The sequence below is a fragment of the Lepisosteus oculatus genome, chromosome 14 (genome assembly GCF_040954835.1).
Source record: "Lepisosteus oculatus isolate fLepOcu1 chromosome 14, fLepOcu1.hap2, whole genome shotgun sequence".
In the NCBI taxonomy this organism is placed as follows: domain Eukaryota; kingdom Metazoa; phylum Chordata; class Actinopteri; order Semionotiformes; family Lepisosteidae; genus Lepisosteus; species Lepisosteus oculatus.
This window is the reverse complement of record NC_090709.1, coordinates 53,505,605-53,529,605: the sequence shown is the minus strand read 5'-3', so window position 1 is coordinate 53,529,605 and position 24,001 is coordinate 53,505,605. Positions and strand designations below refer to the sequence as shown.

The following is a 24,001-nucleotide window of genomic DNA, read 5'->3' as shown; positions in this document are numbered from 1 at the left end:
TGAAAGGGGAACCCCCACAAATACTTCCCTTGAATTCCTCCACCCCATTCAAACCTATAAACCATAAAGAAACAAGGGCAGGCAGAAGGGTCTTTCACAGCTTTATTGAGATGTTGCCATTACAAGGCAAGTGGAGGCAGGAGAGTCACAAGGGCCAGGCTGGAGCCTTCATTCAGGCACCTGTGGAGGAAGAAGGAGAACAATCCAGCTACACTGCAGGACACCACCCCTACAGGAGCTCTTCCTGCCAGACCCTACCTGTCCACTGGCCAACATCTCCAAAGTCCTCTGCTCCCTCCACATCCTCACTGGTGCTCTCAGCATCTTCACTGGAGCTCTGAGGGTCTCCTTCCTCATCCTCAGTCCAGTCAGCTCCCACATCCAGAGGAGCTTCTACTGGTGCCACAGCCACCCGACTACTGGTCACCAGGCTCCTGGTACCTGTGGACAAGCAACACCCAGGAGTGAGGGATCCGCTATACCCAGAGACCCACAGTCTACTCATCTAAACAGTCCCTTTGTCCAGCACGGGATCATTCCTCAGTTGTCCAAGCATGGTTGTCTCTTGAGCAGAGATGCATCCACAAGGGATAGAGAACCAGACCCACCTTCATTCCGACTGCCAGCACACCTGGACTCACAGCAGGCACAGACCTCATGGTCACCATACAGCTCCTCCCACCTGGAAGAGAGGAGGACAGGTGAGGCCTAAACCTGGCATTTCCCAGAGCACCCTCAGCAGGCTCCTTGCAGAAGTACCTCTTAGCCTCCCTGTTGTAGGTGCAGGACTTGGTCCCTGGTGTTGCTTTAGCAGGAGCCACAGCCATGACACAGTGCATGTACAGCTCAGTCACTTCATGCTGCAAGAGGGAAAGGCACAGCATTAAGGGATCAAGGCCAATAGAGGGACAGAGAAGGACCTTCTGCCATCAGTGAAGGCAAGCTGGCAGCTCTAGGCACTACAGCTGCCACAGTCTGGTTCACATCTAGATCATGGCTGTGAAAGCAGACAATGGATCAGTAGAGCAAGAAGGCTGAGCAGCCTTTGAGAGCAGTACCTTCCTGGACAGCTTCTTCTGGAAGAGGAAGGCATCAATTGTGAAGCGGAGCACATCCTTCTGCTTGGAGGGGACAAACCTGGACAGGCAGCCATCTGCCTTGCTGTCCACCATGCACCTGGGGACAAGGACAAGGATGAACCCCTGCAGGCTCTCAGGGCTCCTGCCCACCTCCCCTCCCAGAAGGGGCCGTACCCCAAGTTGTCGATCACGGGGAAACGGGGCTGGGAGTGCTGGTCTGGTTTCCCCGTTACGTAACACGAGTGGATGTACAGCCTCTGCTCCGCTGTGGCAAAGTAGGCAGTGGCCTGGAAGTACATGGGCTGACCCAGGAAGTACTCATCCTTGGGAGAGAGCCGGACCCAGTGGGCTGGAGAGAGAGGCAGCATTACACCTGCACACAGCACCCCCTGCAGGCAGGTGAAGCCACTCGCTCAAGGAGCTTACAGTTGGTGGTGAGCAGCACAAAGCTGTGTTTGTTCTTCAGGTCCTTGAAGAAGGTCCTTCTCCTGGCCCACGTGGGGACATAGCCAACCTTGTAGGAGTAGTGGAACCTGCAGGACAGAGGGGATGAGGGGCTTCTGGACACTTTCTCAGTGGCTTCTCAGCAGCAGCAGAGCCCTGCCTACCTGTTGTAGGAGCACTTGACCGGCACAGAGAAGGGAATGAAGCGATGCACAGGTGCACTGGAGGAGGGCGGGGCATAGCGGAGAGTATTGGAGTACACCAGGCGGCCCTGGACAACCTGCAGGGTCACAGAGGAAGGGATATTCCCAGGAAAGGCAACCCCGATACTGGCCCTACAGCTCACATCGATACACTGCCTGTAGATGAAGACCCGCTTACCGATCGCTCGGTGCCGCACTCGTGAAGCCCGTAGATGAAGTAGAAGTAACTGCGTGTGGTTCGGCTGACGCTGCAGTTGCCCAAGGTCACCTCCGATGGCCGACAGCTGAAGCCGAACAGGAGCCGACTGACCCTCACGTACATCCTGCTGGAGTCGCACCACACAGCCACTCCTCGGGTGCCCCCGATGGCCGGGCGAGCCGGCTGCCGCCCTCGCTGGGGAGGAAACAGGACGCTCTTGATGTAGGCGGGTAAGGGCCGGCTGCCGGCTTCGGGCTTCATCTTCTCCTTGACGAAGTACGGCGAGTACGCGTCTCTGGACACGGGAAGGCGGCGAAAGTCGGGAGCCAAGGACTGCGAGTCGTTCTCGCTTGCAGACAGGTCTTCGGAGGGCGCATCTGCCAGGTTCAAGTCCTCCGACTGGGCTGCGTCTTCAGGAGCCGGGAGGTCGGCCTGGAGCGCTAATTCCCGAGAGTCCCAGCCAGCCGGCCCGGCGGAGATCAGTGCGGGGAGCCCGGCCCCTGCGCACAGGCACAGCACAAAGAGAAACGAGCGCATTGCCAAATTGACGTCCCGCTAAACTGCTACAGAAGTAAGACACATAAACCACCAAACTGTGTTGAAGCAAGAGAGCATAAAGTGTGAACGCGGTGACTAGGTTTTTATACTAGTAGGACTATGCTACCACACACATGGTCGCACTACCGCTCAATCAACACAATCAATTACACACAGAGACCCGGATTGTTCTCAGCGTCTAATTAGAACCTGCTTCCAGTCAGAGGCGGGACTCCGTGAAGCCGCCTGAACACTTTCCCGTGTGTATCTGACCCCAGCGGAGGAGTTCCACGTAATTTCGACAGAATTAAATCACCCACACGTGTAAAATTAGCTCAGATTAATTTATTGTTCAATTAGTTTCTAATTTCCAAGGACAGTGTGTTAAACTCGCTGTCAGACAGAGTACGGAACATGCGACACGTCCGTCCACACTTTCTTTTATCGAGGGGGTTGTTCTATCAACACGTACTGCAATGAAAATAATTTTACTCATTTTCATGTGTAATTGCATGTCATATTAAAATGTGTAATACAAGCATTTCTTTGTTTTCCAGTAAAGAAATACTGATCAGCTTTTGACATGTTCTGATAAAAATTTGTCTGATTTCTCAGAGATTGCTTTTGCTTCGCAGCACTGAGAACCAATGGAAGCCCGTTTCCGCCAGGGAGTAAAAAAAAACGCACTATGGTATCTCAGAATTGCGACCTAAAAACTCAGAATTTTGACTTTATATCTCACATTTGCGACTTCGAAATAGCCCATATTTCATTGTCTATGCTTTTGTTATTGTAACGGATTCGGGTTCTAGGGCTTGTGCCCTCGCCGCTCCCACCCTACTTCGTGCCTCACTGTATTGGCTTGAATCCAGGCCTTGCTAGCTGAGCTAAAGAACATTTTAGATATAAAGTCGGAGTTCTGAGTTACCAAGTCGCAATTTTGAGTTACTTAGTCGGAATTCTGCGATACCATAGCGCGTTTTTTTAACTCCCTGGCAGAAACGGGCTTTCATACATTTCAATTAGTCTGATCAGTGTAGGACAAGTTAATGTAGAACCATTGCTATGTCTGTCTCTTGTTTGTATATAAATGAATGTCTTTGACAACTTAATGTTAGTTTTTAATTTAGTTTTACGATGTAGGTCATGCGTTAACATATGCACGAGCATACAAAATGTCTCCCTCCTGATTCAGCTCATGCTCCATAGGAGAGAAGCGATTCCTCCTGCTTCTCGTACAACCATATCAGAACAGAAGCCCGTGTCGCCCAGCTCTGATTCAAGAGCCACTCACATCTTTAGCCCCTTTTTTTATTCGTGATCATAATTTTCTTAAGTTTCTTAAGCATTTTAATGAATTGTTAAAAGATTGATACACAAATCGCTAAATAAGAAAACGTAAAAACCCAACTGTAAGCAATTGACCATTCATATTCCTGAATTTTAAATCCCTGTGTTTATCTGTGTCCAAGTGCCTGGTGCAGCTATTTTGAAAGCAGAGTCTATGATTTATTGCGGAGGCGCATTGTTGCCACCCAGGAAAAAAATCTTAATTAATAAATACCAAATTATCTCCTAATTACGAGATAGCAACGATGTCATTTGTGTGTATGAACAACCTGTTACATTTGCAATGGCAGTACCTACAGGCTATCGAAAGGTTTGCTGGCACTGTGGGTTTAGTTTTCCTGACAATGTGCATGCTGAGAAATGCGCACGGACTGACTTTCTTCTCGCAATGAAAATGTTACCGTTTGTACCTCATGTAAACACAGTTCTAACCATTAGCACACTCATATACAGTATATCCTGAATCAAGAACGAATGTGACCTAGAATCCATTGTACTGCTTCAAACTGAAAGTCAGATATGTAGTCTCAAAACTACATAACTCAGGATTTTTTTTTTCCTTGATGGCAGCATTGGCTTCTGTTATTTAGATTCAACCACTGAAGAGGTTGGTTTTGTGTTTTTAGCTATTGAACATAACTGGTAAGTTTAAGTCAGTTCTTGTAACTCTTTCCGCTCGAAAGCGCTGTATTAATACCGGCGCACCTGTCTCCACAGGAAAGTTATTGCTGTTCCAAAACCAATGTACTGCAGCTTGTGGCCACGTGTTCCTGCTGTCAGCATGTGATACCATGTTCTTCCACCGCTAGAAATATTACTGCTCTAGTACAGGAGTAAAAGAAGAAACAAATGCAAACACCGTTTAGAAAAAACACACACGTCTCAGGCCTTAACTATGACAAGGATGGGATTTGAACCTAGACGAGCAGAGCACAGTGGATTAGCAATCCAAAAAAAGACTCCTGTTTAATTTTCTTTTCGCTTGCTCGATTTGTAGTACGCACCTCAATCCTTACAACCGGCAAACAAAAGGGCTTCATGTGCCACAGAATTCTGCTGCAGGTACGGTTTGCACCGTGTATTGGGCGAACCCGAATGAAATATTTCAAATATGTGAAGAATTTCATGAAACCTGAAAAAAGAAGATCACAGCCAATGTCAACAATTCGGAGCCTGTAGGTAGCTTCAACAGAACAAAACGATCTGAAGCCGCAATTCTTTCATAGAGTATTGTGACACTCTACGCTGTTGCTATTACTGCTATATCTGCTGCCGTTGCTTAAAACTCTACTCAGCGGGCAAGTTAGTTGTACAAGGAATAGACTACTTTGAGCCGTCCAAATTCCATTATGTGAATTTAAGCTTTTTTTTATTAATAACAGCATTAGTAATACAATGCGTGCTCAGAAACGTTACTTATTAGCTCATGAAGCAATAGTGTTTCGACAATTTGCGGTCTTCAAAAAGTAAACGCTGAAGTTTTTATACTTCCTTGTGAGCAGATCACCTTTGATTTAGAAAAGGAAAACTTACTCCCCTGTTGCTTTCATTACAATATCTGAATCGAGACCCAAGCGCTAAGAAAGCTGAAAAACGCAGAAGTCATAAACCCGATTTTAATTTAGATACACATTTTCTAATGCAGCCTTCATTACAAGACAGTCTATTTCTCGAAAGCGTGTTATGTAAAAAAGAGAAAAACGAAAATATGTGGATGACAATATTTAAAAGCTGAAGATTTTACTTTTGAGAAATTGTCATTTTATGTATCTAGACGCTTTTCAACCACTTCTTTTAGAACTTTGCTGTGCTTCCTGAATCATTTTCAGTGTTATAAACTGGGTGTGGAAGTAGCGATCACTTTGTAGAGCAGTTGATAGACTGGAGCTGTTCAGACTACTCTTCTTATTTCTCAAATGCTTCCATCATTTTTCTTTCACACTAGGACGCGAGTGTGCACATGTGTTTGGTTTTCGTTTCACTGATTCTCATTGAAGATTTGTGAATTAAGGAGGAAAAATCAGTTGCTTGGGAAAGCAGAAGGTTTGGTTCTCAACGATCTTGAAGACACGCCCATGTAGTGCAGCGTGTGATATTTGTACTATAAAAGACCAAGTGCTCAAAGTGACGTCTGCGTTTACCGTTTAGACTTTTCATCTCGGGCGCACTTTTAGAAAGCAAAGATAGAGCAGTTGTGTTGAATCACCCTATGACAGCTGTCAGCAGAGTGGCGCAGCGGAAGCGTGCTGGGCCCATAACCCAGAGGTCGATGGATCGAAACCATCCTCTGCTATACACACCGTCAGTCTAAGAAAGTGAATTTAAACAGATTTTTTTCTCTCGTGTGTGTGCAAGCTTCACACTTACTGTATTCGTTAATCTTTACCAATAGCAGATGCCCAAATGTATCTTTGGTTGTTCTGTGATCCTTCATAGTTTCCTCAATTCCTTCAAATGAACATCCATATCAAAGCAATTATATATATACATTACAATTAAGGTACATATTAAAAATATCAACGCACATTTGTATAATGCTCATTTAATAATGATTGTCAAGGATTGTCAAGTTCTCCAACAAATCTGTGTTCTAATTTTAAAATATTTTTGCTAAGGATACAACGGGTGTATAAATGAATTCTCCCAACAGCCAGTTAAAGAAAAAATCCACATGTGAGGATGGTTTATTGGACATTGACTTAGGTACTTAATTGTTTACTTGTTGTAGTTGCACACGAGTAAAACACGAAGATTTCCTGCAACATTCAAGAGGGTTTGCGAAGAAATCCCTTCAATTTTTAGCGGAGATTATGTTTACATCATCACAATCTGAAGCTCGTCCCTGAGTGCGTTTGACCCAGCAGCCCTTTGTTTAACAGCTGCACAGGGACACATTCCCATTGCTTTTCACAAATCACTGGCATTTTTTTGCAGCATTTCTTCTGTCCTGAGAAGCAAGATTTGTATTTTATCTTTCAGAAGTTGTATGAATTTTTTGAAGTTCAGAAACAAATTGTTCCAGAAAAGAAATGAACACTTGCTTCAAAGTAAATCAAGACGTATGTGTCTCTTGCTGTGTGTGCTCTTATCTGTCCATCTCTCGCTCCTCTTCTCTCTGGCAGTCTGTGTAGAGTATCTGAAGGGGATGTAACACCACTTGGAAAAGAAGAAAAATTCTCAGGCAGAATAAAAAATCATTATTCTCTTCTCAGTCAGATTCACAGCTCAGACTCACACTCAGACAGAAGCTCAACTCCGTACTGCTCTCTATCCTCACAATCCAGAACCAGAAGATATTCAGACAATCAGTGCTGCTACATGAACAATATCAGACAGAACAGCCTGGACTCATGTCACATTTCCCCCTTTTATCCTTCCTCCCAGCCCTCTTAGAGACATAGAAGAGCTCCTGGTTCTCCTCTCTGTGAACTGGGCTCAGGGGTCACTGATCTGGCAGTTGTGGGCTCTGTTCCAGGTCGAAAGCAAGAAGGTTCTATTAACGCTTTCCAGGACTTCCAGCCCTTCAGTATTACTTTCTTTACTGTATGTCAGCCTCCCAAAATGTTTATAAATGTTTTATAACACACATGAGTGTGGAATTATCTTATTATTTATATATAGTATTTATGTAATAAACACCAGTAGTGACACTATGATCAGTATATTGATTATTTGTAGCCGATGGTCCGATGGTCGTGTCTACAATAGTGACCATTTGACCAGTCTGTAGCTCTGGGCAGTGGGACTCAGATCACACAGAAGACCTGTCTGTGTGTGATTCCACACCAGCCCTGGGATTCAGCTACTCTCACAAATGTCTCACAGACTGTCTTATAAATTTACAATTAGATGAAGTCATGTAACAGTTTTACAGATAATTTAAATAATCAGACAGCAGTTTTGGCAGTGGATACATCTCCACATGGGGGAAAGGGACAGTAAAATAGTAAGGAAAATACAAAAGAAGAAACTGAAATATATGCGCTCACTGTAAAGTATGAAGAGGTGGTCAGACAAGCAAAACAGCTTTGTGGATAATGTGAAGTGACATTGTTTTGTGTCAATCAGCTCACGGATTCAGCTTCATGTGCCTTAAGCTGTGCATGCCTTCATGAAGACTCTCTTTAAGATGATTGCACCTTTCATTGTCAAATCGCCTTCTTTGCATACAAAAGTTGCACCAATACTAAGAGAAAGGATGAGGAATGGCTTTTATCAAGCGATTGCAGTGTTTGTTTGACTGAGGATCCTTGTGTGCTGAACTGGCCATACAATTACAATACTTTTGTGAGAGTAAATATTACTGGTGCATCACAGTTCTTATAATGGTGAAAACAGGAGCACCTTCTCTACATTTTTGACTGAAGTATTTAAACGGAAAGAAATACTTCACTATGCAATTCATAAATGCAATTGAGCTCCTTTAAATGTTCTAGTCTGATGAAACAATGTATAGAATTAGGTGACAATATCGGAATTCATTCAAATGCACAAGATTAATTTTCAGCAACAAAAAAAGTGCTCGGAAATATTTTACAAGAATGAAACCTTACATTCACCTAAATAAACATTCACCCTCTACATTAGCAGAGAACAGTAGGACAGAAGGTTAGTGTCACTGGACTCTGCATCAGAGAGGCCGATCTCTTCTCCCTCATTATGTAGGCTTACCCACTCATGATGAACTGTCCTCCAGCAATACTCAGCTGCCATCATCGACTCAGACATGACGTTCATGTACATATTATACCTTAATAAGACACTGCGTTACAATGATTTGATCAAAACAACTGGTGAATAAATAATAATTAAATATTTTTTTCCTTTCTTTTAGTAGCTAAAGACCAAAAAAGAAGCATTTATTCTTTTCCTCTCCTACCAGCCCTTACAAGTCACCCAGTTTTTAGTTTAGAGCTGGATTAAAGCTCCAGTCTCTTTGAGGGTTGAGTTGGAATCCCACAGCTGCCAAATATCTCCAACTATCTCAGTGTTAAGAAGCAAAAAAACTCACATTTGCTGCAGAAGGAACAGGAGAATTCGTGCCATTCAGCCTCATTCAGCGTGATGTCATTTTCTCATTCTCGTTTTTAGATGCTTGTGATCGAATCTATGATCCTTATGAGTGTGGTCACCCTCCATAAAGGTAGCACAGATACAACGTGCCACGTTTTCAGAGAATCACATTAATTACAGGTCAGAAGAAGGCGACAAAGTGTCCGCTAGGCAGTTCAGCGATTTCAATGGTGTTCTCTGTTGTTTAGGTCCAGAATGACACCCGTTACAACCAGGAAACACACAGTGTCAGGCATCAAAAAGACTTCCCATAACCCTGATCCTCTCCTTGATCCGGTGATGGCATCCAGACATTTCCTGCAACACAGCCAGGATACGGTCTTCAACAACACGAGTGAAAAGCTAATTCCCAACCTTTGCAATCCTTTGCAAAGAAGGACCGCATGTGCTCAGTGTTAAATGCACTGTTCATTATTAATAATAATAATAATCTTTACATTATATAGCGCTTTTAAAGGTGGCTTTTCAAAGCACTTTACAGAATGACAACAATAAAGTTAAAAAAATACACAAGATAAGCAGGATGAGAATACACAGTTAGAGGAGACAATAGATGGTGGTATTAAATACAGTAGGAACAGAGGGGTAAAGAATAGTTCATTAAAAGCTCTTCTAAAGAAGAGGGTTTTGAGTCTGGATTTGAAGGAGTTTAGAGAAGGTGACTGATATCCTTGGGGATAAAGATCCAGAGCTTTGGGGCAAAACAGGAGAAGGCCCTGTCACCCATAGAGTGTAGTCCAGATGGACTGGGGGACAGATAGGAAAACACAATTAGAAGAGCGAAGGTTGTGAGGTGGGGAGTAGGGCGATAACCCAGACAGGTACTGAGGTGCCAAGCCATGGAGAGCCTTATAGCTGAGCTTGAGGATTTTGAAGTTGACAGGAAGCCAGTGCAAGGACTCCAGGACAGGAGTGTTGTGATCACAGTCCAGTGCTTATTTCTTTCTTGTGGCTGCTGGTTCATTTTCAACTGTGGACTCTTAAGAAGTCCTGTATTTGACTTGATCAACACCAATCCCTAGAGGATTTCGAAAGGTTCAATAAAAATGATACATGACTCTGGTGGGACTCAAACCCACACCTTTGAATGACTTAATTCTATCGAGGCCTAGAAGTCCAACACGCTCTCCATTGCGCCACAGAGCCAGCTGTATGAAAAAGTGTTTGCCCCCTTCCTGATTTCTTATTTTTTTGCATGTTTGTCACACTGAAAGTTTTAGATCATCAAACAAATTGAAATATTAGACAAAGATAACACAAGTAAACACAAAATGCAGTTTTTAAATGAAGGTTTTTATTATTAAGGGAAAAATTAAACCTACATGGCCCTGTGTGAAAAAGTGATTGAGATTTATCAGTCTGGAAAAGTTTATAAAGCCATTTCTAAAGACCAAAATTACCCCAAGAGCACAGCGAAGACTCATCCAAGAGGTCACAAAAAACCCCACAACAACATCCAAAGAACTGCAGGCTTCACTTGCCTCAGTTAAGGTCAGTGTTCATGACTCCACCATAAGAAAGAGACTGGGCAAAAATGGCCTGCATGGCAGAATTCCAAGACGAAAACCACTGATGAGCCAGAAAACATCTTGATGACCCCCAAGACTTTTGGGAAAATACTCTGTGGACTGACGAGACAAAAGTTGAACTTTTTGGAAGGTGTGTGTCCCATTACATCTGGCGTAAAAGTAACACAGCATTTCAGAAAAGGAACATCATACCAACAGTAAAATATGGTGGTGGTAGTGTGATGGTCTGGGGCTGTTTTGCTGCTTCAGGACCTGGAAGACTTGCTATGGTAAATGGAACCATGAATTCTGCTGTCTACCAAAAAATCCTGAAGGAGAATGTCTGGCCATCTGTTCGTGACCTCAAGCTGAAGCGCACTTAAGTCCTGCAGCAGGACAATGATCCAAAGCAGGCAAACTTCTATGCCCGCTTTGATGCTCTGAACACGGGCAATGCTGAGAAGACCCCAAGTGTGCAGGGCGAGTTTGTTCTGAAACTCTCAGAGCAGGACGTGCAGAAGACTCTGAGCAGGGTGAAAATCCGTAAGGCTGCAGAGCCTGATGGGATCCCACCTCACATTCTGAGGACATGTGCAGCCCAGCTGACCACAGTGTTTACGGACATCTTTAACTCCTCCCTGTCACAGTCCATGGTCCCCACCTGCTTTAAAAAAATCACTATTGTTCCAAACCCCCAAAAGACAAAAGTGACATGCCTGAATGATTACTGCCCAGTAGCATTAACATCTGTGGTGATGAAATGCCTGGAGAAGCTGGTGTTGTCACACATCAACTCCTCCATCACAGAGTCCCTGGACCCCTTGCAGTTCGCCTACCAGAACAACAGATCAGTGGATGATGCTGTCTCCCTGGCTCTGCATACAACCTTGGAACACCTGGACACTAAGAACTCGTATGTGAGAATGCTGTTTGTGGACTACAGTTTAGCATTCAATTCCATCATACCCAGTCAACTGGTGACAAAGCTCAGGGGATTAGGTCTGTGCAACTCTGTCTGCAACTGGCTGCTGGACTTTCTTATCGAGAGACCACAGGTGGTGCGGATAGGCAATAAAACATCAACACCACTCACCCTGAGCACTGGAACCCCACAAGGCTGCTGTCTGAGTCCAAGGTTGTACTCCCTATTTACTCACGACTGCACAGCAAGACACAGCAACAACCGCATCATTAAGTTTGCAGATGACACCACTATAATAGGACTGATCAGTGATGATGACGAGTCCACTTACAGGGATGAAGTTGTACAGCTGCTTAGGTGGTGTCATAGCAATAACCTGGACTTGAACATAAAGAAAACGAAAGAGCTAATAGTGGACTTTCGGAGACACAGGCCATACAGTCACAGCCCACTCAGTATTGATGGAACGGAAGTGGAAACAGTCACCAGCTTTAGGTTTTTGGGAATTCACATCTCTTAAGATCTAACCTGGACTGTGAACACTGACTCTATCATGAAGAAGGCTCAGCAGCACCTTTATTTCTTGAGGTGCCTCAAGCGATGGGGGATGCCAATACATGTGTTGGTGAACTTCTACCGCTGCACTATCGAGAGCGTCCTCACCAACGGGATCACCGTGTGGTATGGCAACACCTCTTCGCGAGAAAGAAAGGCACTACAGAGAATGGTCAATATGGCCCAAAAGATCATCGGCTGCGGTCTCACCGAGATTAAACAGCTCTATGAGGACCGCTGCCATGGTAGAATTCTGGCCATCACAGAGGACAGTCACCACCCCGGGCATGAGCTCTTCACCCCACTGCCCTCAGGCAAGAGATATAAGAGCATACGGACACTTACCACTAGATTCTTCAATAGCTTCTATCCACAAGCAGTGAGACTGGCGAACACATTTAGCCATCCCCCTCGGACCACACCTACACCATCACCATCTACCTCATTGTAATTTATTTATTGTACGTCTCCTGTCATTGTTTACACGTCTGTATTGTTTACATTCAAACTGTCTGCATGTTTACTTGCACATTGTCTATTGTTTGTTTGGACATTGTCTTGATGCACTGTTTGCACTTTGTTTTGTATTTTACACTTGTTTTACAATCGAGAGACTTTCTGTAAGTAAGAATTCCATTGTACCAGCACCGGTTACATATGGCAATAAAGTTCAAGTTCAAGTTCAAGTTCAACCACTACACTACGGAAACGGTGGTAAGACGTGCCCAGCGGCCCAGCGCTGAGCTTCGCCAATGCGATTCAGCTGCTTCCAGTGCCTTTATTGGAGTGCACTGATGGACCGTGCTCTCTCTCCAGAGACCAGCAAGCCTGTCATGGACGGAGCAGGAAAGGCGGCGCCACATTCTACAGCCCTCTCCACGCAATCGACGAAATCGGGCTACTGAAGTGGAGAAAATCGCCTCTCCAGAAAGTGCAAATATCATCTTGGAGACTATAAATCCTATTGCCGAAGGTCAGCCCTGTCTACCAGAGTAACCCTCCCACAGCGATGATCAGCTCGTCTCACACGCGAGAAGTTTCGGTTGGAAACAAGCGCCCCCTCTTCTCGCACGTTTTGCACGTTCGAGTAGTTTTAATGCGGCTCTTTCGTACACGGTGCTGATCTTTTGGAAAGCAGGAGGCAAAACCGAGTCGAACCGCCTGGGTGAAAACCAGGAACCCTAACCGTTAGACTATATGGCAGCGAACAACCATGCTGTTCCCGGCATCATGCAAGCAAACTACATAAATATGAGAAAACACGCAAGAGAGTTGTCACTCAGAGTGTCGAAGGGTCGATGTATACTGGGGCTCAGTTGAAATGCAACGTCAGGACTTTTCCGAATTATGTCACACGAAGAGAGCACAGCCCTTTCCGCCCTGGCGCGTGTGTCTCGGTAACTCGCTGTGATCGTATAGTGGTCAGTACTTTGCGTTGTGGCCGCAACAACCCCGGTTCGAATCCGGGTCACGGCAGAATAGGGGCGTCTGCTTTTACTACTCGCACGAATGAAGGCAAAAAAAAGCCAATCGACGTGAACGAACGGCGCTTTACAGAGGAGTACTGCCTGACTGGATCGTTGATGAACGACAGAGGCCACTCCGACCTCTTCTCGGTTTTCTTCAATGACTTACTAAGGATCTTCTTCACATTCGCCCATGCAGGGGAAGCCAGTTACACCAAAGCAAACGCAGGAAAGTGCATTTCAAGCAGAGACCAGGAGGGACTTGTTTACACCGAGAGTGGGCGGAGAATGGAACAATGCGCCCAGCCCTGTTGCTGGAGCCGATTCTTGATGAGCTCTTGGGCTCACTAAGAGGCCCCCGCTGGATGCTAATCTTTCTGTTGTTCTTGCAGGTCCTGCGCTGCTTTTGAGCCGACAGAGCTCGACCTGGTCTGTCGGCACAGCCCAATTGCAAACGATCGGCTTCGCGTACAGAAGGAACGTGCGTTTGGTACAAGAGTGCACGAAGGCACCGGAAATACATTGGGAACAAATGACCGGTCGCTCAAGACCTCTGTGAAGTACAGGAGCGTGCAAAACGAGGCTGTTTCCGCCCGGTCTCGAACCGGGGACCTTTCGCGTGTTAGGCGAATGTGATAGCCGCTACACTACGGAAACCTGTAGGGACTGCTGCTGGTGTCTCGCTTGCGTTTCGGGCTGAGAAAGGGACGCGTCACTGTAGGCAGGGGGCGCTGGAGAGAGGAACAAAGGGCGCGATGAAACAAAATGCCGAAACCTGGGATCAAACCAGGGACCTTCAGAGCTTCAGTCTAACGCTCTCCCAGCTGAGCTATTTCGGCAGTGCGAAAAGCCCACAGCCACCTGCTCCAGCCTTCCTGTGTTGCGGCATGAGCGCACCAAGAGGAGCGGGAGAGTGTTGCAGGAACGTCACTCAGAAGGAATGGAACATGTGACCGGTCGCTCAAGACCTCTGTGAAGTACAGGAGCGTACAGAAAGAGGCTGTTCCCGTCCGGTTTCGAACCGGGGATTTTTCGCGTGTGAGGCAAACGTGATAACCGCTGCACTACGGAAACGGTGAGAAAAGGGACCCACTGGCAGTGAGTATTGAACCTTATTGCATTACTGCTCCCAACCAGTTGATATCAATTTAATTCCTAAGGGTTATGTTCTTGTTTTGAGTATCTCATGTAGACGTTGTAAACAAGTTCAATTACGAAACGGTCTAAATGAATGATATACTTATGTCCTCTTGATATGTGTAACTCTTTGTAACTGAATGAATTTATATCTTTTGTATTCTGTTAAGCCTTACGATAAGATCTGTTAGGTTTGCATGCATATTCTATATATTAACAAATTTATCCTCGTATATTAGTACCTGTGTGTGCATTGTTTGAGTTATGTCGCATGGTTGGATTCTAAGACCATTAAAATAATCAATTTACTGCCACAAAAATAATTGTCCCAGTAAATGCCCAAACCCCTACAGAACTGGTGCCTCGTGAGAGAACACTACAACAGTGTGTGATATCCTGTCCCAGCCTGAGGAGCAGACAGCGAGCCTGTCTCTTAATAATGCTAATAATACAGTGTGTGATTCCCTGCCCCAGCCAGAGGAACAGACAGTGAGCCTGTCTCTCAATAATAATACAGTGTGTGATCTCCTGTCCCAGCCTGAGGAACAGACAGTGAGCCTGTCTCTCAATAATAATAATACAGTGTGTGATTCCCTGCCCCAGCCAGAGGAACAGACAGTGAGCCTGTCTCTCAATAATAATACAGTGTGTGATCCCCTGTCCCAGCTTGGGAAACAGTGAGTCAGCCTCTCAATAATTATAATACAGTGTGATCTACTGTCCCAGCCAGAGGAACACACAGTGAGCCTGTATCTAAATAATAATAATACAGTGCGTGATCTCCTGTACTAGCCTGAGGAACAGACAGTGAGCCTGTCTCTCAATAATGATAACCTAGTATGGAATGTCCTGTCCCAGTCTGAAGGACAAACAGTGAGCATGTCCCTCAGTTATAATAGAACAGTGTGTGATCTCCAGTCCCAGCAGGAGGAACAGACAGTGAGTCTGTATCTCAATACTAATAATACAGTGTGTGATTTCCTGTCCCAGCCTGGGGAACAGTGAACCAGATACTCAATAATAATAATACAGTGTGTGATCTCCTGTCTCAGCCTGGGGAACACTGAGCCTGTCTCTCAATACTAATTATACAGTGTGTCATTTCCTGCCCCAGTCAGAGGAACAGACAGTGAGCCCGTCTCTCAATAATAATAATACAGTGTGTGATCTCCTGTCCCAGCCTGAGGAACAGACAGGAGTGAGCCAGTCTCTCAATAATAATAAAGCAGATTATGATCTGCTGTCCCAGCCTAAGGAACAGTCAGGAAAGAGCAGGTCTCTCTATAATAATAATACAGTTTGTGATCTCCTGTCCCAGCCTGAGGAACAGTGAGCCTGTCTCTCATTAATAAAAATACAATGTGTTATCTCCTTTCCCGGCCTGGGGAACACTGAGGCTTTCTCTCAATACTAATAATACAGTGTGTGATATCCTACCCTAGCCTGAGGAACAGACAGTGAGCCTGTCTCTCAATAATAATAATAGAGTGTGTGATTTACTGTCCCAGCCTGAGGAACAGACTGTGAGCCTGTCTCTCAATAATAATAATAGAGTGTGTGATCTCCTGTCCCAGCCTGAGGAACAGACTGTGAGCCTGTCTCTCAGTAATAATAATAGTGTGTGATTTCCTGTCTCAGCCTGAGGAACAGACTGTGAGCCTCTCTCAATAATAATAATCCAGTGTGTGATCTCCTGTTCAAGCCCAAGTGAAGACACAGTGAGCCTATCTGTCAATAATAGTAATACAGTGTGTGATCTCCTGTCCCAGCCTGAGAAACAGACAGTGAGCCTGTCTCTCAATAATAATAATACAGCGTGTGATCTCCTGTCCCAGCCTGAGGAACAGACAGTGAGCCTGCCTCTCAATAACAAGCCAATGTGTGATCTCCTGTCCCAGCCTGAGGAACAGAGAGTGAGCCTGTCTCTCAATAATAATACAGTGTGTGATCCTCTGTCCCAGCCTGAGAAACAGACAGTGAGCCTGTCTCTCAATAATAATACAGTGTGTGATCCTCTGTCCCAGCCTGAGGAACAGACAGTGAGCCTGTCTCTCAATAATAATAATACAGTGTGAATTCCTGTCTCAGCTTGTGGAACATACAGTGAGCCTGTCTCTCTATAATAATAATATAATGTATGACCTCCTGTCCCAGCCTGGGGAATATACAGTGAGCCTGTCTCACTATAATAATAATACAGTGTCTGATCTCCTGTCCCAGCCTGAGGAACAATGAGCCTGTCAATCAATAATAATACAGTATGTGATGTCCTGTCCCAGTCTGATGAACAGACAGTGGGCCTCTCTCTCAATAAAAATAATACAGTGTGTGATCTCCTGTCCCAGCCTGAGGAACAAACAGTGAGCCTGTCTCAAAATAATAATAATACAGTGTGGGATCTCCTGTCCCAGCCTGGGGAACAGTGTGCCAGACTCTCAATAATATTAATAATAATAATACAATGTGATCTACTGTCCCAGATTGAGGAACAGACAGTGAGCCTGTCTCAATAATTATACAGTGTGTGACCATCTGTCCCAGACCGAGGAAAAGACAGTGAGCCAGACTCTCAATAATAATAATACAGTGTGATCTACTGTCCCAGCCTGAGGAACAGACAGTGAGTTTGTCTCTCAATAATAATACAGTGTTATCTCCTGTCCCAGCCTGGGGAACAGACAGTGAGCCTGTCTCTCAATAATAATAATACAGTGTGTGATCTCCTGTCCCAGACTGAGGAACAGACAGTGAGACTGTCTCTCAATAATAATAATACAGTGTGTGATTCCCTGCCCCAGCCAGAGGAACAGACAGTGAGCCTGTCTCTCAATAATAATACAGTGTGTGATCCCCTGTCCCAGCTTGGGAAACAGTGAGTCAGCCTCTCAATAATTATAATACAGTGTGATCTACTGTCCCAGCCAGAGGAACACACAGTGAGCCTGTATCTAAATAATAATAATACAGTGCGTGATCTCCTGTACTAGCCTGAGGAACAGACAGCGAGCCTGTCTCTCAATAATGATAACCTAGTATGGAATGTCCTGTCCCAGTCTGAAGGACAAACAGTGAGCATGTCCCTCAGTTATAATAGAACAGTGTGTGATCTCCAGTCCCAGCAGGAGGAACAGACAGTGAGTCTGTATCTCAATACTAATAATACAGTGTGTGATTTCCTGTCCCAGCCTGGGGAACAGTGAACCAGATACTCAATAATAATAATACAGTGTGTGATCTCCTGTCTCAGCCTGGGGAACACTGAGCCTGTCTCTCAATACTAATTATACAGTGTGTCATTTCCTGCCCCAGTCAGAGGAACAGACAGTGAGCCCGTCTCTCAATAATAATAATACAGTGTGTGATCTCCTGTCCCAGCCTGAGGAACAGACAGGAGTGAGCCAGTCTCTCAATAATAATAAAGCAGATTATGATCTGCTGTCCCAGCCTAAGGAACAGTCAGGAAAGAGCAGGTCTCTCTATAATAATAATACAGTTTGTGATCTCCTGTCCCAGCCTGAGGAACAGTGAGCCTGTCTCTCAATAATAAAAATACAATGTGTTATCTCCTTTCCCGGCCTGGGGAACACTGAGGCTTTCTCTCAATACTAATAATACAGTGTGTGATATCCTACCCTAGCCTGAGGAACAGACAGTGAGCCTGTCTCTCAATAATAATAATAGAGTGTGTGATTTACTGTCCCAGCCTGAGGAACAGACTGTGAGCCTGTCTCTCAATAATAATAATAGAGTGTGTGATCTCCTGTCCCAGCCTGAGGAACAGACTGTGAGCCTGTCTCTCAGTAATAATAATAGTGTGTGATTTCCTGTCTCAGCCTGAGGAACAGACTGTGAGCCTCTCTCAATAATAATAATCCAGTGTGTGATCTCCTGTTCAAGCCCAAGTGAAGACACAGTGAGCCTATCTGTCAATAATAGTAATACAGTGTGTGATCTCCTGTCCCAGCCTGAGAAACAGACAGTGAGCCTGTCTCTCAATAATAATAATACAGCGTGTGATCTCCTGTCCCAGCCTGAGGAACAGACAGTGAGCCTGCCTCTCAATAACAAGCCAATGTGTGATCTCCTGTCCCAGCCTGAGGAACAGAGAGTGAGCCTGTCTCTCAATAATAATAGTGTGTGATCCTCTGTCCCAGCCTGAGAAACAGACAGTGAGCCTGTCTCTCAATAATAATACAGTGTGTGATCCTCTGTCCCAGCCTGAGGAACAGACAGTGAGCCTGTCTCTCAATAATAATAATACAGTGTGAATTCCTGTCTCAGCTTGTGGAACATACAGTGAGCCTGTCTCTCTATAATAATAATATAATGTATGACCTCCTGTCCCAGCCTGGGGAATATACAGTGAGCCTGTCTCACTATAATAATAATACAGTGTCTGATCTCCTGTCCCAGCCTGAGGAACAATGAGCCTGTCAATCAATAATAATACAGTATGTGATGTCCTGTCTTCGCCTGAGGAACAGAGAGTAAGCCTGTCTCTCAATAATAATAATTCAGTGTGGGATCTCCTGTCCCAGTCTGATGAACAGACAGTGAGCCTCTCTCTCAATAAAAATAATACAGTGTGTGATCTCCTGTCCCAGCCTGAGGAACAAACAGTGAGTCTGTCTCAAAATAATAATAATACAGTGTGGGATCTCCTGTCCCAGCCTGGGGAACAGTGTGCCAGACTCTCAATAATATTAATAATAATAATACAATGTGATCTACTGTCCCAGATTGAGGAACAGACAGTGAGCCTGTCTCAATAATTATACAGTGTGTGACCATCTGTCCCAGACCGAGGAAAAGACAGTGAGCCAGACTCTCAATAATAATAATACAGTGTGATCTACTGTCCCAGCCTGAGGAACAGACAGTGAGTTTGTCTCTCAATAATAATACAGTGTTATCTCCTGTCCCAGCCTGGGGAACAGACAGTGAGCCTGTCTCTCAATAATAATAATACAGTGTGTGATCTCCTGTCCCAGACTGAGGAACAGACAGTGAGACTGTCTCTCAATAATTATAATAATACTGTGTGAGCTCCTGACCCAGCCTGGGGAACATACAGTGAGCCTGTCTCTCTATAATAATAATTCAGTGTGGGATCTCCTGTCCAACTCTGAGGAACAGACAGTGAGCCTGTCTCTAAATAATAATAATACAGTGTGTGATCTCCTGTCCCAGCCTGAGGAACAGTGAGCCTGTCAATCAATAATAATACAGTATGTGATGTCCTGTCTGAGCTTGAGGAACAGAGAGTAAGCCTGTCTCTCAATAATAATAATACAGTGTGGGATCTCCTGTCCCAGCCTGGGGAACAGTGAGCCAGACTCTCAATAATCTTAATAATAATAATACAGTGTGATCTACTGTCCCAGCCTGAGGTACAGTGAGCCTGTCTCTCAATAATAATATAGTGTGTGACCATCTTCTGTGGTCTGTTTCAAATCCGCCCGCGATGAGACACCGAGGAGAAATGAAGAGCCCCAGTCACGCTAGAAAATCACCCGGGAAAGAGACTTTCAATGTAGGAAAAAAATGTCGTTAGTAACAGACATAATATGTTTGTTTGTTTTTTTAATCGCTGCGATGTGTGACTAAGCTCATACGACTAAGAGTTGCCCCCTTTGTCTAGATCTGGTAACCTGCTCGTCGCTGGTGGGCCCCATCACTACATCGTGTCCCCCGTCACTACACTGGGGCATTAAGACCCACACAGAGCTCAGGGTGAGTGCCCCCTGCTGGCCCCACTGAGAGGTTGTATCCCACCTCCTCCGCTCTCTGCGAAAAGCAGTATCTTCAGGCCCTGACATCCCACCCCTGCCACTCTCTGCGTAAATAAGTATCGTCAGGCCCTGACATCCCACCCCCGCCACTGTCTACGTAAAGTAGTATCGTCAGGGCCTGACATCCCACTCCCGCCACTCTCTGTGTAAAGTAGTGTCATATGGCCCTGACACCAATCCCTCCACTCTCTGCATAAAGCAGTGTCTTATGGCCCTGAAACCCTCCCCTCCACTCTCTACATAAAGCAGTGTTGTCAAGCCCTGACATCCCTCCCCCACCACTCTCTGCGTAAAGCACTGCCGTATAACCCTGACACCCACCCCTCCACACTCTGCGTTAAGCTGTGTTGTCAGGCCCTGATATCCCACCCCCGCCACTCTCTGTGTAAAGCAGTGTCATATGGCCCTGACATCCCACCCCCACCACTCTCTGTGTAAAGCACTGCTGTATGGCCCTGACATCACACCGCCACCACTCTCTGCAGAAAGCACTGTCATATAGCCCTGACACCCACCCCTCCATTTTTTGCATAAAGCAGTGTCGTCAAGCCCTGCCACTCTCTGCGTAAGTGTCGTATGGCCCTGAAATCCCACCCCCACCACTAACTGTTTAAAGTAGTATCGTCAGGCCCTGACATCCCACCCCTGCCACTCCCTGCGTAAAGAAGTGTCATATGGCCCTGACATCACAACCCCACCACTCTCTGTCGAAAGCACTGTCGTATAGCCCTGACATCCCACCCCTCCACTCTCTGCATAAAGCAGTGTCGTCAAGCTCTGACATCCCACCCCCACCACTCTCTGTGTAAAGCAGTGTCATATGGCCCTGACATCCTAGCCCCGCCACTCTCTGTGTAAAGCAGTGTCATATGGCCCTGACATCCCACCCCCACCACTCTCTGTGTAAAGCACTGTTGTATGGCCCTGACATCACACCCCCACCACTCTCTGCGGAAAGCACTGTCGTATAGCCTTGACACCCACCTCTCCACTCTCTGTGTAAAGCAGTGTCATCTAGCCCTGACATCCCACCCCCTCCACTCTCTGAATAAAAAAGTGTCGTATGGCCCTGACATCCCACCCCTCCACTCTCTGCGTAATACGGTATCGTCAGGCCTTGACATCCAACCCCCGCCACTCTCTGCGTAAAGCAGACACGTTACAGACATTTACAACAAAGACATATTATAAAATATTGACATATACTGTAGGCGGCTGGAGCATTATTGGGAGACAGACTCACTGTTCCTCAGGCTGTGACAGGAGATCACATACTGGGCTGCCAGATCAACTGAGTTCACTCCTCCCTCTCCCAGTAGGATTGGGACCCGTTGTGATTCTGGCAGGTGTGGGAACTCTGGGATTAGATTTCTGAATTTCGGGAAGAATGTTTCTCTAATCCCAGAGTATCTGTCACAGTGCAGTAGGAAGTGCACCTCTGTCTCTATTTCTCCCCGCTGGCAGTGGGAGCACAGCCTGTCCTCTCTGGGCAGCCAGGTCTGCCTGTGTCGCCCAGTTTCTATGGCCAGGTTGTGGTCACTGAGCCTGTACTTCGTCAGGGTCTGTTTCTGTTTGTTATTTTTTATTTTGGTCAAATATTCAGCTAGTGTGTATTGTCTGTTTAAGGTTCTGTAGCATTCCAGTTTAAGTTGTGTTTGTGTGTGTGTGTCCCAGTGTGTGAGATATTGCTGTTTGATCTGTGCTGTGATGTGGTTGAGTCTGGGTTGTGGTGCTCTAGCAGTGCTGTCCTGAGGCTGGTTAGTGTCGGTGTCACTCACTGCGAGTGTGATCTCAGCAGAGTCTCTGTACTCTTGGGACACTTGACTCACCTGTCTCTCTCTTTCTCTCCCTGTGCTGTCCCTCTCCTGCCCCCTCTCTCCCTCTTTGGACTCCAGCTGGAGGAGGTCCAATCACCACCTCCTGTGAGACAGAAGAAAAAGAAGGTGGGTAATGCTCTGATCCTCTCTTTACATCTGGAGGAGGTCCAATCAATGTGAGGGGCGACATTTTATTTATTTATTTTTTTTCCCACGGTCTGAAACAGAAACAGAAACGGCCGGGTGGTGTTGTAGAGGTCGACGTGCCTGGGTTTCCTCGTCTGCGAAGCCCGTTTTTTTGGCACCTCTACACAGAGAGTGGTGGGGGTGGGGGTGGGGAACAAAGCCAATACCCTGGCTTCTCTCCAGACACAGCTGGGTGAGGTCCTCCAGTCAGGACAGGAGGCTCTTCTGTACACAGAGGAGGGCGGGGGTGGGGAACAAGCCGCCCAGCTGTGTGGCTCCGCCCCCTCCCCTCCCCTCTGTGACTCTGCTTGTCTCGGCAGGACGATGGACCGACAGAGATGCCGCACGGCCGTGCGCGGTCACAGCAGGACCCGGGCCCTGTAAGTCCACCCCTCCCGCCCGCCGTCCAACGTCCAGCCCTCCTCCGACTGACCTCTCCACCCCCAGCAGCGCTTGCTGTATTATAATAATAATAATAATAAACTTCACTGATAGAGCACCTTTCACACACATAGCAGCGCAAAGTGCTTGACAGACCAGGTCTCACGGTAACACCTCCAGACGAGGAGAGACACTTCCAGTGGTGATCTTGACTGAGGACACGCCTCGGCTCAAGAGACAGGGTCTCAGGTCCATTATAGCCTTCTGAGAGCACAGATTGCCTCTGAACGTCCCAGACTCTTACTGGACACACTGTAGAGACTCACCTGTCCAGACTCTCACTGGACACACTGTACACACTCACCTGTCCACACTCTCACCGGACACACTGTAGAGACTGCCCAAGGCCCCTAGTCTCGACACGACTGGGCTGGGCTATGTGGTCAGAGCTGTCTCGGAGATGGGCTGTTTGGCGTCTTCACAGGTCACACCAGTCAGGCCGAACCCGGACTGGCAGCGGGAGAGGTCCCGGCCCAAGTCCCGGTGCTTTTCCGTAAGTCTGACCCGATCGCCATCCGTGAGACTGGACCGGCCGCCCTGTGGTGGGCCCGGTGCCCCACATCTACCCTACAGCTCCCCCCACTGACCCCTAAACTCCCGATACCCTACAGCTCCCCACACTGACCCCTAAACTCCAGATACCCTACAGCTCCCCACACTGACCCCTAAACTCCCGATACCCTACAGCTCTCCACTCTGACCCCTAAACTCCTGATACCCTACAGCTCCCCACACTGACCCATAAACTCCCGATACCCTACAGCTCCACACTGACCCCTAAACTCCCGATACCCTACAGCTCCCCACACTGACCCCTAAACTCCCGATACCCTACAGCTCCCCACTCTGACCCCCACAGTCCTGATGGCCGAGAGGTCTCTGCTTGCTGTAGTGATTGAGTGAGCTCTGTGGACCTGACCTTTGTCTTGTGTCCTCGTTTCCAGCGTCTCCTAGTGGTCCGGCATTTCACACGACCTGAAGGTGAGATCTGGGGAGGAGACAGAGCACCCCCTAACACCCCTGAGCTGGGTTACAGGGTAAGACAGCTTCTTACTGTTGGACACACCTGTCCACACTCTTACTGGACACACTGGACACACTCGCCTGTCCAGACTCTTACTGGACACACTGTACACACTCACCTGTCCAGACTCTGACTGGACACACTGTACACACTCACCTGTCCACATTCTCACTGGACACACTGTACACACTCACCTGTCCAGGCGTAATCTCTGCTCCTCATCCCCCCTGCGTTGTGTCTCCCCCTCTCCCCGCTGGACAGAATCCTG

At 46.5% G+C, this 24,001-nt stretch overlaps 2 protein-coding genes and 4 non-coding genes across 7 annotated transcripts in view; 1 reads left to right on the top strand and 5 right to left on the bottom strand.

The window, feature by feature from the left end:
• Positions 1 to 88: 88 nt before the first annotated feature.
• LOC138243075 (uncharacterized) overlaps positions 89 to 24,001 on the bottom strand; it is a 114,137-nt gene continuing 90,224 nt past the window's right edge. For both annotated transcript variants that reach the window (XM_069198584.1, XM_069198583.1), the window contains 2 exons: positions 259 to 441; positions 89 to 180 (listed from right to left, as the gene is read on the bottom strand). Coding sequence is in view for 1 of the 2 variants with exons in the window: in XM_069198583.1 (XP_069054684.1) it covers positions 173 to 180; positions 259 to 441 (191 nt within the window). In the remaining variant the exon portion in view is untranslated. The remainder of the gene's footprint in view (positions 181 to 258; positions 442 to 24,001) is intronic.
• Positions 541 to 2,548, bottom strand: LOC138243377 (zona pellucida sperm-binding protein 3-like). Its single transcript, XM_069198946.1, has 7 exons — positions 1,905 to 2,548; positions 1,688 to 1,803; positions 1,506 to 1,612; positions 1,254 to 1,428; positions 1,059 to 1,176; positions 760 to 860; positions 541 to 682 (listed from the first exon to the last, which is right to left on the bottom strand). Exons 1-7 carry the CDS (start codon positions 2,460 to 2,462, stop codon positions 541 to 543), a joined length of 1,317 nt encoding a protein of 438 aa, XP_069055047.1. The 5' UTR covers positions 2,463 to 2,548.
• trnar-ucu (transfer RNA arginine (anticodon UCU)) lies at positions 9,940 to 10,031 on the bottom strand. The gene is made up of 2 exons: positions 9,995 to 10,031; positions 9,940 to 9,974 (listed from the first exon to the last, which is right to left on the bottom strand). It is a non-coding gene; the product is annotated as a tRNA-Arg (tRNA).
• On the top strand, positions 13,275 to 13,346 carry trnah-gug (transfer RNA histidin (anticodon GUG)). Its single transcript has one exon. It is a non-coding gene; the product is annotated as a tRNA-His (tRNA).
• trnav-aac (transfer RNA valine (anticodon AAC)) lies at positions 13,921 to 13,993 on the bottom strand. Its single transcript has one exon. It is a non-coding gene; the product is annotated as a tRNA-Val (tRNA).
• trnaf-gaa (transfer RNA phenylalanine (anticodon GAA)) lies at positions 14,103 to 14,175 on the bottom strand. The gene has a single exon. It is a non-coding gene; the product is annotated as a tRNA-Phe (tRNA).

Coding starts and splice junctions, on each gene's coding strand:
- LOC138243377 (XM_069198946.1), bottom strand. CDS start 2,462: ATGCGCTCGTTTCTCTTTGTGCTGTGCCTGTGCGCAGGGGCCGGGCTC. Junction 861..1,058: donor AGAAGAAGCTGTCCAGGAAG/GTACTGCTCTCA, acceptor TCCCTCTTGCAG/CATGAAGTGACTGAGCTGTA. Junction 683..759: donor TACAACAGGGAGGCTAAGAG/GTACTTCTGCAA, acceptor CCTCTCTTCCAG/GTGGGAGGAGCTGTATGGTG.